Here is a 17,193-nt window from a genome sequence, read left to right as displayed (position 1 = left end):
AGAGTGTTTTAGGTTACATGAGAGATTTTTAACATTTTCATCTGACAGCACACATAAACTAATTACTAAAATTCTGTGGCACACCAAATACATACTTTTTGCTGACCTGACGAAAAATACATATAATTTTGATTCATTCACACTAGAGTTCTATCGTGTTGGCTATGCTCAATTTTCAAAATTTGACAATGTAAGGGAAAAGAGCCCAGTGCCCCTGACCAAATAGCCAAGTATTGCACATTTTAGAAATTCTTGCAGCACACCTGTTGAAAATGGCTGGGTTAGACCACACAGTGCAGTAAATACAGTGCTAATGGAGAAGTGTACCAATGAACTATTTACCTGATATTCCTGGTGTCCAGAGGGACAGTCCGCGCTTCCCTTTTCCCCGGGCCATTGAAGTACAGGGATCTGCCATCGTTAAGTGTTCCACAGCCAGTTCCAACCTGGCCCCCTGTTATCTTATACCACAGAGGGCTGAGCTTCCCCTCAAACCTATCAAACATCTCACTGTGATTAGGCACATTAGACACACAGGTTCCTTGTGCGGCTTCCAAGAAAAGAAATACATAGGAGAGAGGCTTTGTTAAAATCCTCACATTTTATAATGTACATTCAAAAGAAACCACATGAAAATTTGTATCTCACAATCGTCTGGCTGAAATGCAGCCATCACTATGATCATCAGGAACACTATTCTGCTTCTACATTGTTTATTTTCTAATAGGGAGACATTGGGAACCGCACATTTCCATGGCTCTTGCTACACAGAGATTTCTACAAACAGAAACAGATTTTGTCCAAAGTAAGTTTGTATGTGTGCTGTCCTTCTGTTAGAGGACCAACAGGGACAGTTAAGCCTAGGTTTACAAAACCCACCCTGGACCACAAGTGCCAGCACTCTGCACAGAAGGCCTGACCCAACATTTGCTTGTCTTTGGTCACACTCCACAAGGAAAGCACTGAAAAGCTGGGAAGGATTTTTGAAGTTGCCTCCAGGAAAAATTATAAAAAAGACTTTGAAGCTTATAATATTTTTCTTTAATTTTACTCTCTAATCTCATCTCCCTTTTTGTTTTTGCTTATAACAACACAGAGGTTGACTGTGGTCAGAAAATACTTTTCTTTTAAAGTTCTCCTTGGTCATCTTGAATTGATCATTTCCTAAGTTGATTTTTACTTTAAAGATATAAAATTACATTTCTTGTAAAAAGCAATGTATAGAGCATAGGGAGCGCTTGCAGCCAAGTGGTTATAAGCTTGGGTTTGGGTTTTAGAAAATGACTACAAGGGTTTGAAGTCTAGCTCCAGCAAGTCCTAGCTATGTGGCCTGGTCAGAGTTACTAAGTCTCTCTGTGCCTCAGTTTCCTTAAATATAAACAAGGTCAATAACAGTATTATTGTTAGTGCAGGGTTATTGTTAAAATTAAATGAGATGAAATGAAAGGTACTTACTGTAGCATGAAGTATGAACTCAATGTTTATTATTACTAATAACATTTTGTGTTGTGTTTTTCTTCCTTAGGAAGCTTACAACTACAAAATATTTTAGCACTGCATGTGCTTAGGTTGCAAATTCCTACAATTAGGACTTAAAGAAGAATAAACTTAGAATCCATTTCCTTGGAAGAAGTGTCATGAGATGTAGTAACTGAAGGTACATATTTCACAAACAATCAGACACCTGTCTGAGGCCTTACCTGTGTACCCCAGGTCACAGAAACACACCCCTGAAACACAGTCTCCATGGCCACTGCAGTAACTGGGACAAGGCTCAGATATGTATACTCCATCCAAACCAAAGGGAGGGACATTCTTCTGGGAGCTGCTTTCCTGGATCCATCGGAATCTGATCTTACTGCTGGGAAAAACAACATGTGTTTCTGGTACTAACATCTCATAGCTAAGCAATCAATGATAAAACAGTTAAAAGAATTTAAGAGAGATTAAATATTTACTTGAAATCATATCTGCTTAATTGGACACTTAAACTATATAAGGTGTCTCAGATCTTTCTCAAAACTTCTTGATTTATTCAGCATAAATGTTTCAATACCACGAGGGTGTCAGCTACAAAAGATTTTTGATGTTCAGGATCATATGATAGGTTTTTACTTCTATATGTTGGAGGCTATTTGGAAGTTTTTCAAGTCACCAGATAGAATGTTCTTTGCTAGGACAAACAAGGGTGCTCTGGCTATTTGTCAGTGGCATGATTCTGGAAGGGAAGAGTGAAGTTTGTGTTGACAGCTTTATTTCAACCTGCTGCCTTCCTCTTCACTTTTCATTTTCAAATCTCCAAGAAACTCATTCTGTGAATACTTGGCAACCAGGAGGGCTGCCAGTGAACACTGGCAACTGCCAAGGAACAAAAGAGGGACCTGGTCCCAGTGCTTCGAAACCCTGGAACACCAGTGGGCTGGGCTGCTGCCCAGTCCTTCTCCCCCTACAGCAGCTCCCCGCCCAACTAATACTTGTCCCAGTTGCTTTCAAATCTTCTTAGCCCTTTCAATATATCCCTCTTCTTTTTCAATATATGGAAACCTGCACACATATATAATTTTATACCAGGAAAATACATTGTCTTCTTCAGTTCTACTCATATTGAAGAGGGAAGATGGATTATGCTATCTACATTTCCATTACTCTTGCTGCCAATATTTATAGACTTTGGAATGAATCACTAAACAAGAATAAAGAATCTTAAAGATTAATGAAGATTGCCAAAGATAACTATAGGCAAAGATGTTTCCTTCCCTCTCTTTTATTATGAAAATTATGTCAGTATTTGAACACATTTCTCTTTGTCTTTTCAAATGGCTTTGGCAATTTGGCAACAATGAACTATAATATGGCTTTTTTATTGTTTTAAGTTACCCACTTTTGCAAATTTGTGAAATGTAACCAATAGTGTTGTTAACTAGGAGTAAAGTGTTCAGACATTGTCCATCTATTAACACAAAGTCTTAACAAACATTCTCAGTGCATTAAGAGGAAGGTGAACACATCTTTTATTTTCTTTGGCGCTAATTCAAAATACATTGGCCTTATTTTTAAAGGCAAGAGATAATGGAATTAAATAGTAGAAAAACAAAAACAAAAGCAGAATAGAAAAGAAAAAAGGAAATACAGTTATAGATTCATGGACCTTGGGAAAATTCCTCCCATTGGGATTATAATGCTATTTATCCTGTGAAAATATTTTTCCTCTCAAAAAAAAGGAAACGGAATTGATGAAAAGTAGCTTTTGCCAATTGCTCTTAAGGAAAATGGTAAGGCTTCTGTGTCCCTTCCAAAATACAGGCTGCATATCTATAATAAAAGAGGAAAACACTAGTTCCCTGATATAAGTCCTATTTGATTACAACACATACTTGCCTTTTCTTTTTATTTTTCTATAATAGAACTTAGAGAAACATGGGTCCACAACTTCTACCCCACGGAAAGTTAAAAAAAAAAAGAGGTAAGAACAACTTCTTTTCTCCACACAAGCTCTTCCACCTGGGCAAGGTGTTGGCATCTCTCCATCAACTGCCCTGCTTCATGGAAGGAGCAGCCTCAGATGGAGGCCCAAACACATTCAGAAGACTGAAGAATCCTACCTTTAGGCAGAATTCTAGAAGCTTTGGTAATTTGTTAGTGGATGAAGGGAAGTGAAATCCTTTGACCTGTCTCTGATTCCTGGGGCCTATAATTTTCATTACAATAATAAAAGGTCTAGTTTGGCCAGAGAGAAGGCAGCACCCCTGTTTGGAGGCTGCTACAGAGCCGAGAAGCACAGAGTGCTGTTAGATATTTGAGAAGGTGTAGGAGCTTAGTATTAAGGAATCCATATTTACATGTTTAAAACAAAATGATTAATCATTTTGTTAATAGGGTGAGTCCAGGAAGGACATGTTAAATCAGAGCTGAGAGTCCTTGCTGGAAACCTCTATTCCAGAGTGAAAGGGTTAGAGTTGGTACCTATTCTCCTTCTTCTCATTTTTGCTAGTTGCTTTTTAATGGGAAGGTGCAAATCAAAGCAACAGATCACACAGATCATAACTTAAGCAAGATTTGCTTCATTGAAATTTCTCCAAGTTGTGCCTGTTTCCTATGCCTATTGCTATTCTGTTCTTTCAGTAGCACAGTCTCAGAATTGAGCATGAGTAATTTACCAACCTCTGAGTTGCTGGAATAAAAGGAAGAGCTAGTAAGAATTTACTAAAAAATATAATCATAGAGAGAAGAAGGAAGGAAATCAGTCAGCCAAAGCTAATAAGTATGTCTAGATGCCACATAGTTTGTCTTTCTTTCTTTTATTGTTGTTCAAGCATAGTTGTCTCCATTTTCCCCCACCATTCCCCCAGTTTGACTTTAAACAAACAGAGGAGATATAGCTTTGAAATTATGAATGTTATTAATGTGTGGGTGCACATGTATACATGTGCTTTCATGCCTTTTCAGAGAGATACAGGAGACTTCAGAACAATGACTTCTTGCTGAATAGCATTAAATTTATTTTAGAAAATATACTTTTAAAAGGGAGGTGTCTGCAATATGGCTAATCACTGATTGCAGTCCTTGTTCCTCATTCATCATCCCTTTATTCAACCAACATTTACCAAGTGCCTACCACATGACAGGCACAGTGTCAGGGCTACACATATGATGGGAAGCAGAACTCCTGTATGGTTCCTGTCTTCATGTAGCTCACAGTTGAGTGAAGAGACACACTTAATCAAACCCCTGCACAAAGAAATGTAAATGTGCAACTTGGATAACTATCACCATTAAGCAGGACACAGAGCTATGACAGTATGTAATAGAGGTCTTTGACCTGATAGGAAGGTCTGGAAAGGAGTTAAGGAAGTAATGTTGAGGAAAAGACAAAATTTTATCTTATGTAGTTTTATTAGCAATAAACTATAATGTGGTTTAACTTTTCAAATTATTGAAAAAATTTCCCCTTTGTCCTGCATGTCTCAGATAAAGAAGAAATAAAAGACAAGACTCTATCTTTGTCTCCTTAACCAATTACCTTTGTTTGGAGGATGCCTGAGTGACCCAAAGAATTGGCATTACACTACCCTCTTCACCTCCGCACTACAGAGAGGCGATAAATTAGCATCTCAAACAAGGAAGGTTCCTGTGTACCTGCCTGTCCTGTGCTTAGGTGCACAGGTAATGGATGTTAATGAAGGGGGCATTCTGCAGATTACTAAGCAAAGGTGTTTCTAGCCCTACCCAGAGATACCAACATTTTGCATTCTGTATATAGAACCTAGAGCAGGCTGAATGGCACACTGTATGGTTAGGGATGCTGCTGAAAGTCAGGAGGGATGTATCAGCTTATATTTACCACCATTGATGTCTCTCTTCTGTGGGCAAGAACCAAAAAAATTAATATGAGCAGACACTGCTCCTTTGAGAATTCAACTTAGAATTATCTGTGAAAAAGCAATGTTCTAGGAAACTATTATAAGCATGTTGCTTTGTGGCAAAAATAGCTCCAAATTTTGACAATTTTCACACAGAATTCTCAGCTTTCCAACATTGAATTTAGAGACATCCGAGTTTAACATACTGTAGAAGGAACAACAACAGCTCATTTACTTGGGTTAGAATAGAAACATATTTACTATTCTTCAGCAGATTGCTCTTCTTCAGGAATGCCATTAACCAATAAGATGGATGCTATTCAAATTAACCAAGAAACTCATTCTAATGGAGAATATTTCTTCTACCAAAAGCTGAGGTCCAAGAAAATATTGATACATTGATAGCCTCACAATATTGGCTCACTTTGTGATATTAAGGACAAGTTCTTCTTATTTCTCACATGTGGCTTTATCATTTGGATTATTATACCCAATATCACACAAACCACAGCTTCAAGTTCTCACATCTGGCTTTGGGGCTCAAATGAGATTTGTGTTTTTGGCTCTTGATTCTGTTAGCCCCTTTCACAGTGATGTCTTCCAGCACCCTGATATTCTAGTCACTCTAGAAAAGGTGCACCACCTGGTGCTCTCAACTTCATGGTGTGCTACACCTGTCTATTTGGAAGAGCTGTGGTTGGGCCAGTTTCAGAAAAACAAGTGGAAAGGAAGGCAGTGGTGGAGGTGAGGAATGCAAGGGCTGCATGTCCAGCTTGATATGGGCAGAAAGCTGGATGAGATGGTGATTTAGTTGCAAATACAGATATGAATTTATGGAAAAGGAAAGGTTTTTCAGAGGGTGAAGCCTAGAGAATAGAACCAACAGCTGGGAAGAACAATAGATTGGGGAACAGAATTATCTTACTCAAGGAAACTTTCTTGTTCTGGACATTATCTTGTGGAAGAGGAGGTCACAAGTAACAAGTATCTTGCTGGCTTTCAGAATTCCTACAACCAGTGGCTGCTATGTACTTCCCATTCTTTACTTTATTATTATTATTATTATTATTATTATTATTATTATTATTATTATTATTTAGTGGGAATGTCTGTTGTGGTTATCCTGTCATGGTCTCACCAGTGTTGGATATGGGTGGGGTAGATTACTTGTCTTTTTAGTTTACAGGCCTATGGATCCAGAGGAGCCATATCCAGGGAGCCATGTCACACCCTGACCTGATGCAGGATCATGAGTTCAGCAACTTAGTGCTGATGCTGTGATGGCAAGTTTGTCTGCTGAAACCTTTGGTATAAATTTTTGAGGGATGCATATCTAAGTAACAAGGGAGGCAGAGAACACAACCAACTTGTCTAGCTAGATGATGCATAGCAAATTTGATGATCAATTTGGTGGAAGAGTCACAAACAGAATGGTCTCCAAGAACTTTATGAATAAGACACTCCTATAGATTGCTAAATTTTTATCATTGCATCAGTCAGGATAAGATAAGTTATGCTGTGGTAACAAACAGTCCCCAATCTCAATGGCTTAACCCAACACAAGGGTATTTCTTGATTATGCTGTATGTCCAGTGGAGGTTGGCAAGTAGAAGTATGCTTCATGTAAACCCTCAGACACCTACATTAATGTAAGCTTCATCATAAAACATATTTTTATGCAGCAGGGAACATGACAAAATGCACATGGGCTCTTAAAGTCACATGCTTCATTTCACTCATATTTCATTAGGTCATGGTGATCTTTGAAGGGAGTGGGACAGCCTAATCCAACAATATTCTAGGAAGGAAGCAAACTAAATATACTGCTAAATTGCATTAATGAGTATGCCAACCACATAGTGAGTTAAATCTACAGAAGGCCTTATGAATACACTTACTGCATTATGTTAGCTCTACACAGAAATGCCTTGACTGAATCATGATTTAATGATTCTATGATTACATTCTATGATTCAATTAAAAAGTATTCATTTGAAAAATGCTCCTTTTTCTTTCATAAAATGACAGTTAAAAATATTAATCTCTGTGTTACCAACTCTACCTGGCATAAGGATACACATACATACTATATATTTATTCTATAATATTGAGCATGGAAAAAGTATATCTTTAAAAAAATCAGAATGTACACATTTTATTTCTTTTTACCCAACAATGAGAACTAAATGATCATGTATTTTCCCCCTTTGTTATAGCTGCCAGGAAACTAAGAGTTAAAATTATTGCCTCATTAATAAAACTAATGCACTTAAGTTCTTGATCCATTTATTTCATCCCTCTGTCAACTGAATTTTAATCTTTCTCTCTATTGTTTTTTTAAATATACTTTATTGATTATGCCATTACAGTTGTCCCATTTCCCCTACTTCATTCCCTTCCACCTTGTACACCCTCTCCCACACACATTCCCCCCCTCTAGTTCATGCCTATGTGTCATAAGTTCTTTAGCTTCTACATTTCCCATACTATTCTTGCCCTCCCCTTGTCTATTTTCTACTTACCATCTATGCTACTTATTCTCTGTACCTTTTCCCTCTTTCTCTCACTCCCACTCCCCTGCTGATAACCCTCCATGTGACCTTTATTTCTATGGTTCTGTTCCTGTTCTAGTTGTTTGCTTAGCTTGTTTTTGCTTTTGTTTTAGGTGTGGTTTTAATAATTGTAAGTTTGCTGTCACTTTACTATACATGTTTTTTATCTTCTTTTTCTTAGATAAGTCCCTTTAACATTTCATATAATAAGGGCTGGGTGATGATGAACTCCTTTAGCTTGACCTTATCTGAGAAGCACTTTATCTGTCCTTCCATTCTAAATGAAAGCTTTGCTGGATAGAGCAATCTTGGATGTAGGTATTTGGATTCCATGACTTGGAATATTTCTTTCCAGCCCCTTCTTGTCTGTAAGGTTTCTTTTGAGAAATCTGCTGACAGTCTGATGGGAACTCTTTTGTAGGTGACTGTCCCCTTATCTCTTGCTGCTTCTAGGATTCTCTCCTTCATTTTTATCTCAGGTAATGTAATTGTGATGTGCCTTGGTGTGTTCCTCCTTGGGTTCACCTTCTTTGGGACTCTCTGAGCTTCCTGGACTTCCTGGAAGTTTATTTCCTTTGCTAGATTGGGGAAGTTCTTCTTTACTATTTGTTCAAATAAGTTTTCCACTTGTTGCTCTTCCTCTTCCCCTTCCCCTTCTGGTACCCCTATAATTCGGATGTTGGAATGTTTAAAGATGTCCTGGAGGTTCCTAAGCCTCTCCTCATTTTTTCTGAATTCTCGTTTCTTCATTCTTTTCTATTTGGTTGTTTCTTTTTCCCTTCTGGTCCACATCATTAATTTGAGTCCCAGTTTTCTTCCTATCACTATTGGTTCCCTGTGCATTTTCCTTCATTTCACTTGATGTAGCCTTAATTTTTTTATCTAATTTGTGACCGAAGTCAACCAATTCTGTGAGCATCCTGATCACCAGTGCTTTGAATTGTGCATCTGATAGGCTGGCTATGTCTTTGTTGCTTCCTTGTATTTGCTGTGGAGCTTTGATCTGTTCTTCTGTTTGGGCCACCTTTTTTTTGTCTTGTTGTGACTGTTACGTATAAGGAGTGGAGACTTAGGTGTTCACCAGGGTGGGGCAACCCAGTTAGTTGCTGGGTTGTGACACTGTATGTGTGGGTGGGGTCAGAGAGGGAACAATGGCATATGCTCCACTTTCTGTCGAATTTCATTCCCTTCTGCAGCTTCCCCCAAGAAAACTGGGCCTTTCTGGTGCTGATTCTTATGTGGGTGGGCTTGTATATGTCCTAGGACCCTGTGGGTCTCTCCAACGAACTCTCCTGTGAGGCTGGGCATTTCTCCCTGCACCTCAACCCCCACAGGTATTTTTAATCAGTGTTTTGAGGCTTTATTTCCTGGTGCTGGGACCCTGGGTTGCACGGTCTGTCTCACTCCCCAGTTTTGCCTGGTTTATCTGGATGCGAATGCAGGACCATCTGGTCAGCCAGCCACCTTGTGCATAGTGCCTCGCTTCACAATTGCCACCTTGCTGGGTCTGCCAGTTGCCACCTGAGCACCCAGGGTCCGCCCACTGTGATCTTGCATGCCCCAGGTGCCTTGTGTGCCCAGTGCCACCACTTTTTGTGTCCGACCCCTCTCTGCCTGGCTGCCCAACTCCTCCCCGCCTACCAGTCTGGATGAATTTGTGTATTTTATCTCCTTGGTTATCCGACTTCCATACAGTTCAATTTTCTATCAGTTTTGGTTGTTATTTCATTTTAAAATTGTTGTTGTCCTTATTTTTGGTTGTGTGAGGAGGCACAGTGTGTCTATTTATGCCTCCATCTTGGGCGGAAGTCTCTCTCTATTGTTTTAATATTTATTGTAAGGGTCATTTAAAGGGACCTTTTATATTGTGAAGATATTTTAAATTGTCTATACAGGGAGGCATTAATTTATCAAAGATGTTTGTAAAGTGAAATCTGATATAAAATGTCTTAACTCTTTTAGCCTTTACCATCTTCTGTTCACAGCTGTACTTCCAGTGCCCAGAACAGTGCTCAATGTATATTTGTTGAACAGATGAATAAATGAGTGAGTGATTTGTTTCACAAGAATAAAAGTGTATAAACACACACACACATCTCTACTCTGGGAATTTTGTTCCAGTGTTTTTTTCCTTAATAGTTATTACTTAAATAGATAAAGCTAGATCATACAGACTCTTTTAGGTTATTAATATGCATGGAATAAAGATATTGAGATAAATTTATGCTTCCAAGAAACAGCAGCTATGGCATATAAGAAAGATCACTGTACCTGGCTGCAAGGGACCTTGGAATAACAATGGTGATTCTGGTCCATTCTTCAAAGTCTCCAGTGTGATACATGGTGGGGTCACTCAGTTCTCTAGAGTTTCCTTCACATCCTTTGCCTGCGGAAGCTGGGTAACAGCCTTCTTTCACCAGAAACCAGGACATACCAGCATCATGAGAGTACTGAAGAAGAACTGGGGCAGAACTGCTGAATTGACTGGCACACCCTATGTTTATCTATAAAAGGAAAGCCAGAAGCATACAAGATTTTAGATCCAAGACACCATTTAACAAATTAAGTGCTACAGCAATCAGGGCCCTTTCTACCAACTCTGCATTAAACTGACAATGATAAGACCTGAAGCTCAGCTTTAATCAAGACCCTTCCATAGGTTCTGGAAATCTGTGTTTAGGCAAGCAATAGGTGCTTTTTAATAGAAAGCTGGACCAGTTGCCCACTTTGTGAATTTTTTTGGTATTATAGGAGGAAAGAGAGAACCACAGTTTCTGTGATGTTGGAACCTTGGACAAAAGCCAAGAAGCCAAGAAATGTTTTCTCCTCTTTTCCCAGATGGTATAAACAGAAGAAAGCTGAAGATGAAAAGCTGCCCTCTTCAAAACATGAAGGTTACCTGAAGAGAGGGCTGTCCTCTCTGTTTTAGTGGGACAAAGATCTTTATTCAATTCTATTGCCAAAGCTCAGTAAGAAATCATTGTCAACTTAGATGAAAGAGCTTAGTTTTTGTCACAGCATCAAAAAAGAAAAATAATTCAGAAATAAAACTATTATCACTCTGTGCACTTACGTAGAGAAATGTCATCATAAGATTAATGACATAAGAAATTAAAAATGCAACCAAATCCCAATGCCCTAGCATTAATATTTTACTTCTCTATTTGTATTCTTTTAATCTTTATGAAGAAGTACATATTTTGGTCATATAGTCAAAGTTATCACATTTGTAGGACTTTTTCCCTACTTTTTATTTAATATATTATTTTATTATTATATGTAGCATTGCAAAGAATGTATCTTTTTTCTTCAATTAATTTATTATCACTAGATAAATTCCTAGGTACAGTATTACTCAATGTAGACATTCTTTAAATTTTCTATTTATATGTGTTCATTGTTAATCAATTGGCTTCAAATTAGTCAGTTTTACTGCAACACTAAGTCTTATTCTAGTTAAGACAGTTTCTTTAAATTTAATAAATGTGTAACTTGTTTTATATCTTTTGATAATTATAAATGTTAAGCTTTTTTCATGATATTAATTTAATTAGATGCTATCTTATATAAATGGTCTATTCATATCTTATTTCATTTGTTACTGGGAGCAACAGAATTTTACCTTATAAGACTATAAAAAAAGAACTCAAATTTTATAGAAAAATTTAAAGTAAGGACTCAAAACAATACAATAATTACCAAAGAATAAAGGATGAAAGAAAGGTAGGACCACAGGCAAATAATATTGGACCAGAGCTCATAAGGGCAGCCAGTTCCTCCATATGATTATCAGTAGCAGACCTAGTTTTTCAAAAGAAGATTCCATACTTTCCTTCTTTCCATTGTCAGACCTAAAAGCATCTCTCAGAAGGATTTACAATTTGGCTAGTAAAAATTTTGTTGTTACTTATAAGTCCAAATTTATATGATGGGGGACCTAAAAAACCCTGGAACTATCTTTCAGAGAGTGGGCTCCTTGTAGTACAAGCTTCCCCTGCTAGGTGAGTGTTCTAGGAACCCATCTGTATCAGTGTACCAGCTGGTGGTATTGTGAGAGGCTGCATTCAGCTTCCGTGAATTTTTTGAAGACTTTTTCAACACATTTCCCCATTTCATGATGGGTGGTTTATGATTTACGAGTGTACTTGCCCACACTGCATTGAGCATTCAGCAGTTTTTGACCAAAAATGGCATAACGCCCCTGCCCCACCCTCCCTATTCACCCTATCTCATCCTGAGTGACTTCGTTTTTGTTCCCCTGGATAAAAATGTCCTCAAAGGGAAATGTTTTTCCGATGTGGAAGAGGTGAAACAAAAAAAAATGGCATAAAAAGTTTATTTTTAGGTTTCCCCTCATATTTCCAGTTTCAGGGACTGGAGCCAATAATGTGGGAGTCATTCTAGAATCCATTCTATCAACCAATAGATCACCAATAAATCACTTGTTGACTAGACTCTTTTAACATCTCTCAGATCCACTTACTTATCTTTACAACCTCATGCTATGCCTTCACCTGGACTTCTTATTTCTTACGTGGATGGCTGCCCTTGCATTCTTACTTTACTCAAAATAAGTCAATAGTCTGAGCACTTTTCTCTGTCTCTTCCGCTATCACACACATCCAAGTTTTCATCATTTCTTACTTGGATCACTGCAACAGTAGCCCACCTGGTCTTTCTGTCTCTGCCCTTGCCTCTGCCATTGTACTCCTCGTGCAGTCTGCCAGAGCCATTCTTTAAAAGCCTAAGTCAGAGTAGGTCACTCTTTCATTAGCCATTTTATTAACAGCAGAAGTCAAAGACTGACCTTATTTGCCCAATCTGTCTTCCTTTTCTCACTGTATTTGCTATAGTCACAAAGGTGTCTTTATGATTTCTTGAACTTTTCCAAGCACACTCTTATTTTAAGGACATTGTGCTTTTCATTCCTTGTGTCTGGAATGCTATTTCACAGATAGCTGTATGAGTCACTCCTTTACTTTTTATAAGCCTCAATTGAAAGTAATTTAATCAGTGAGGCTAATGTGACAATGGTAACCACCCTCTAACACTCTAGTTTACATTCTCTATTCCATAGCCTAGAACAGATCCTGGTACATAGTAGAGGTTTTATAAATATTTGCTGAATAAATGAATGAATCGATGTACTTGTTGATTCCAGTTTCCTCTTCTGTTAACCCCCATACTGCTGCCAGAATGATCTTTCTGAAACACATGTCTGATCTTGCATTCCATGACTTATTGCTCTTGGGTTAATGTCCCACTGGCTGAATGTGTCATATAAAGTCAATTAGGATCAACTTTGTCACCTCCATGGTAAACTTTCCAGACTCTTTTAAGTGTCCAAATTTTTCATTCTCATTTGCACTTTAATGTATTTTAATATATTTGCACAATCTCCTCCCTCTAACTGGAATTCTGCCCCCTCCATTGTTTAGCTGGCCAAGTCTCTGTATTTCCAGACTTCCAATTTCAATCCCTTCTTTCCTCCCTCCCTCCCTCCCTCTCTCCCTCCCTCCCTCCCTCCCTCCCTCCTTTCCATCCATCTACCCATTTATTCAACTAACATATTTGTGGAGCATCTGCTATATGCCAGGCACTATGCTAGGTACTCTTGTGGCATCCACAGTCATTTTCTACTGCATACCAGTACTACTGTGACTGTGTTGTGACTGCTCACTTTTCTGACTCACTTACTTGTTTCCGAGACCCTTGAGGGCTAAGGCCGTATTTTTCCAGCACTTAGGGTTTAACATGCACATAAAATGTACCAGCACTGTGTTTTTGTATAAATGACACCAAGTTCTTCTTACAGATGCCAAATATATATTAATTGTCAATCCCTGAATGACCCATATTACATATCTATTATTAACTAACAGCCACAAATCAGTAGTCTGCTGGTATGATTTGAGAATTGAGATTTTTTTAGGCATTATTCATTCTTACTAGTTGTTTAAATACTTGAAACATTTAATAATGTTTTCTTTATTTAGATTTTGTAAACTTAAGAATGCTGTCTTACAGACTTTAACACCTATACTACCTTGATTTTATGACTCACTAAACAAAACAAGGTGTCAGATGAGAAAGAGCAGAATATTCTGGAAATGTATTTGCTATTGCTGTCACTTTGTTGCCACTTTAGGCAGTACCAACATTTTAATATAGAGTCACATACTGTTATGAATGGCTTTTCCATTGTAGTTTAGCATCACAATGTAAACAGAGGAAAACAGTTAACTAATCAACTTCCTTGTTTACAAACCTGTGGGAACTATATTTGAAGAGCCTATAAACATCTGATCTCTTTAATAATTCCATTTGTAAATTATTTAGCATCTGCATCCTGCTGTATGTAAGGACATGTAGTTGTGCTAGCTCATTAAAACTGCATTACTTTCAACCCCAGAATTCACCAATGGGATTTTATCATAAACACCATGAAATTTTGATTAGGCTTCTGAAAACAAGAGCTTGTCAAACTAAATACTTGCTATACATGTTGACATATTATCACAGTGATAAAAACAATAAGCTTTTAAGAGAACAATGATAATTAAAGTAAAAATTGATAGATCACAGGAAGAGAAATTGTTTGATAATGCTATAGTACAAACACAAAATAACTCACAAGTCCTAAAAGCACTAGTAAGCTGAAGGAGAACTTACCTATTACCATTTAGAAGCATGGGATTCATTAAGTCACAGACTGAAATTCTAAAAGTCAATGTGCTTTTTAATTTTAGAGCAGTTTCATAAGCATTTAAAGAAGTACAATGACTTAGCTATAATTTCTAGGGCTCGTTAAAAAGTGATAAGCTGTTTTCTTATGAGCAGAGCTTAAAAATGTCCATTTAAGGACACTGAATCTTTGTATTAGTCCCTTTTTTAATAGCATCTAAAATTCTGCATCCTTTGTCAATTTCAATTTTTAAATATGGAAGCTGTTTTGCTCCTTGACCTGCTCTAGGAAGAAGTTTGTGCATAAATACCTTGAACTGTAGCACATATCCAGGTTTCAGAGTCAAATCTCGAGTTACTGCAAATCGATCCCCATCTGATTTTCCAAATACCATGGCTGATGGTGTGGCAGAGCAGAAAGTTTCATTTTTAACCATTCCTTCATTCGCCAACATCAACCACACACTCATCTGATTCATAGGGTAATCAAACACTGGCTTCTCATAAAAGTTCTAATAGAAACAATACAAACAACACAGAAAGGCAATTTGATAGCTTTAAAAATGAGAAAGCGATGTTCAGTTCATGACATACAGGACCATGTACCATTTGTATTTCTAAGAAAACACAGCAAGATCTCTAATTTAACTACTTTATTGCCACAAATTTCTTCTGATGATGATATAATAACTGAAAATATTTTGCCACTGTGCATCTAACTTTATAATCACACTAATAATCATGTTGCTGACTTGGCCAGACTTCATTGGTTTTTTATTTCTTACTGGGAACTGGTAGCATAAAGGGGTAACAAAAGTTAAGTGCAAACAAGAAGAAATTAAGTGCAAACACAGAAAATCTGTATCACATGTTCAAGCACTAAATCCTTGGGGAAGTAAGAAGTTCTTTAATCCCATCCACTTTCATAATTTTCTTCTTGGAGTTTAGACATGAAAAAAATACCTGGGGTAAAGTTGGGTTGACAACTGGGATGATCTGCTTTTGCTTTTCTGACAGAATGATGATGTCATCGACTGCCCACTGGTCATAGTCCTCCCCAGAGAACACAGGCTGCCACCAGCGGAACCTGGTGCAAGGGGTCTTGGCAGCAGCTGGAAGCTCCAGATAGACAAATCTGCACAGAAGCGAATCACTTATGGTTAGGAAAGGAAAGCTGTGTCTTTCTTAACAGCTGCTAAAGTCACAAGACTAGCAATAAGAGCAAGTTTAGTTTTGTTTGATCTCTTGATATTTTTGAAACATTTCTAAGTTTAATAGCTCAGACAAGAGGTTTAAAGTTGTAAGCTGGTTTAGTCCTGGTCATGTTTATCCCATTTGCCACTGTATTTTTGAAGGTGATATTTCATCCGTGTTTGATTCACTAAACAATGTTTTGACTACCATGGCAATGGTCATAACATTTTCAAGAAATACTTGGAAAAAACTATTCCTTTATGTATTATTACATTAAAATAGCATTGAAAAATTTTCAAAGCCATTCATAGTTATTGTGGGAAAACATAAATATGCACTAAAAATGAAACATAACTCACCCATAATCTACTGTATGGGGTTGACCTCTGCTAAAATTTTGATGTATATCATTTCTGTGGTGAAAATTTTTATGCATGAAGCTTTAGCTACACTTCAGTTTATTTCTTAAGGTAAGATTCTTAGAAATAGAATTACCAGGTCAAAAAACTGGCCATGTTTAAGGCTGTTGATTTTTCCGAACTCCTTTCTGGAAAGGTCGTGACAGTGTGCAGGATGATGTGAGAGTGACTTCCTTGCTGCTCCCACATGGAGAAAGCACTTGGCATTATCTTTAAAAATGACCATCTCACTGGTGAAAATGATAGATTTCTTATTGCAAAAGAGGTTGGATACTATCCATGTTTTATTAAACATCTATGTTTCTCTTTTGTAACATGTACTCATTCCTTTTACCCATTTTTCTGTTGGGACCTTAGTAGTTTTTTTGTAACTGTAGAAGCTCTTTACAGCAACATTGACCCTCTGTTCCTCATAACAGTTGCAAATAATATCTCAGTTTGTTACATCTGTTTTTGAGCTGTGATACCTCTTTTTCATATATAAGTTCTTATATATCTGAGTCAATTTCTGGGTCACCAGTTTGGCTTCATTGTTTGCTTTATCCATGAATCACTATCATTCTATTTTAATTATTTAAGTTATACAACATATTCTAACAACATAAAAGCATTCCTCTGTTTTTTTCCCCAAAAGTTTAAGGTATTTTTGCCAGTTTGTATTCCTAGATATATAGTTATAAGAATAAATGCCTCTAGGACTTTGATTGGACAGCATTAAACATAAATTAAGAGATATTCATATCACAATATTCAAGTTTTCCTGTTCAGGTATGCTGTATAATTTTTCCACTTATTTGTCTTCTTTTATCTCTGAAGGTAGCTTTGAACTTTTATTTACAGGATTCTTAGAGTTGTTAAAGTTATTTTCTGTATTTACTTATGTATTAGCCACCAATAATAGGGTCTTTTTCTGCTGCCTCCCACCTCAAAGTTTCTTGGCCATTTCAGTGTCATAAACTCCTTGAAAATCTGGTGGAATATACT

At 37.3% G+C, this 17,193-nt stretch overlaps 1 protein-coding gene across 1 annotated transcript in view; it reads right to left on the bottom strand.

The window, feature by feature from the left end:
* The window catches only part of RELN (reelin), a 573,805-nt gene that overhangs the window by 105,380 nt on the left and 451,232 nt on the right, over nucleotides 1–17,193 (bottom strand). Inside the window, 5 exon segments of the mRNA XM_053668927.1 lie at nucleotides 343–550; nucleotides 1,701–1,858; nucleotides 10,184–10,416; nucleotides 14,908–15,108; nucleotides 15,560–15,731. Coding sequence (XP_053524902.1) covers nucleotides 343–550; nucleotides 1,701–1,858; nucleotides 10,184–10,416; nucleotides 14,908–15,108; nucleotides 15,560–15,731 — 972 coding nt within the window.

This window comes from Artibeus jamaicensis, unplaced genomic scaffold, assembly GCF_021234435.1.
Source record: "Artibeus jamaicensis isolate MK-2021 breed Jamaican fruit bat unplaced genomic scaffold, CSHL_Jam_final contig_518, whole genome shotgun sequence".
NCBI lineage: Eukaryota > Metazoa > Chordata > Mammalia > Chiroptera > Phyllostomidae > Artibeus > Artibeus jamaicensis.
This window is presented reverse-complemented; position numbering and strand designations above follow the sequence as displayed.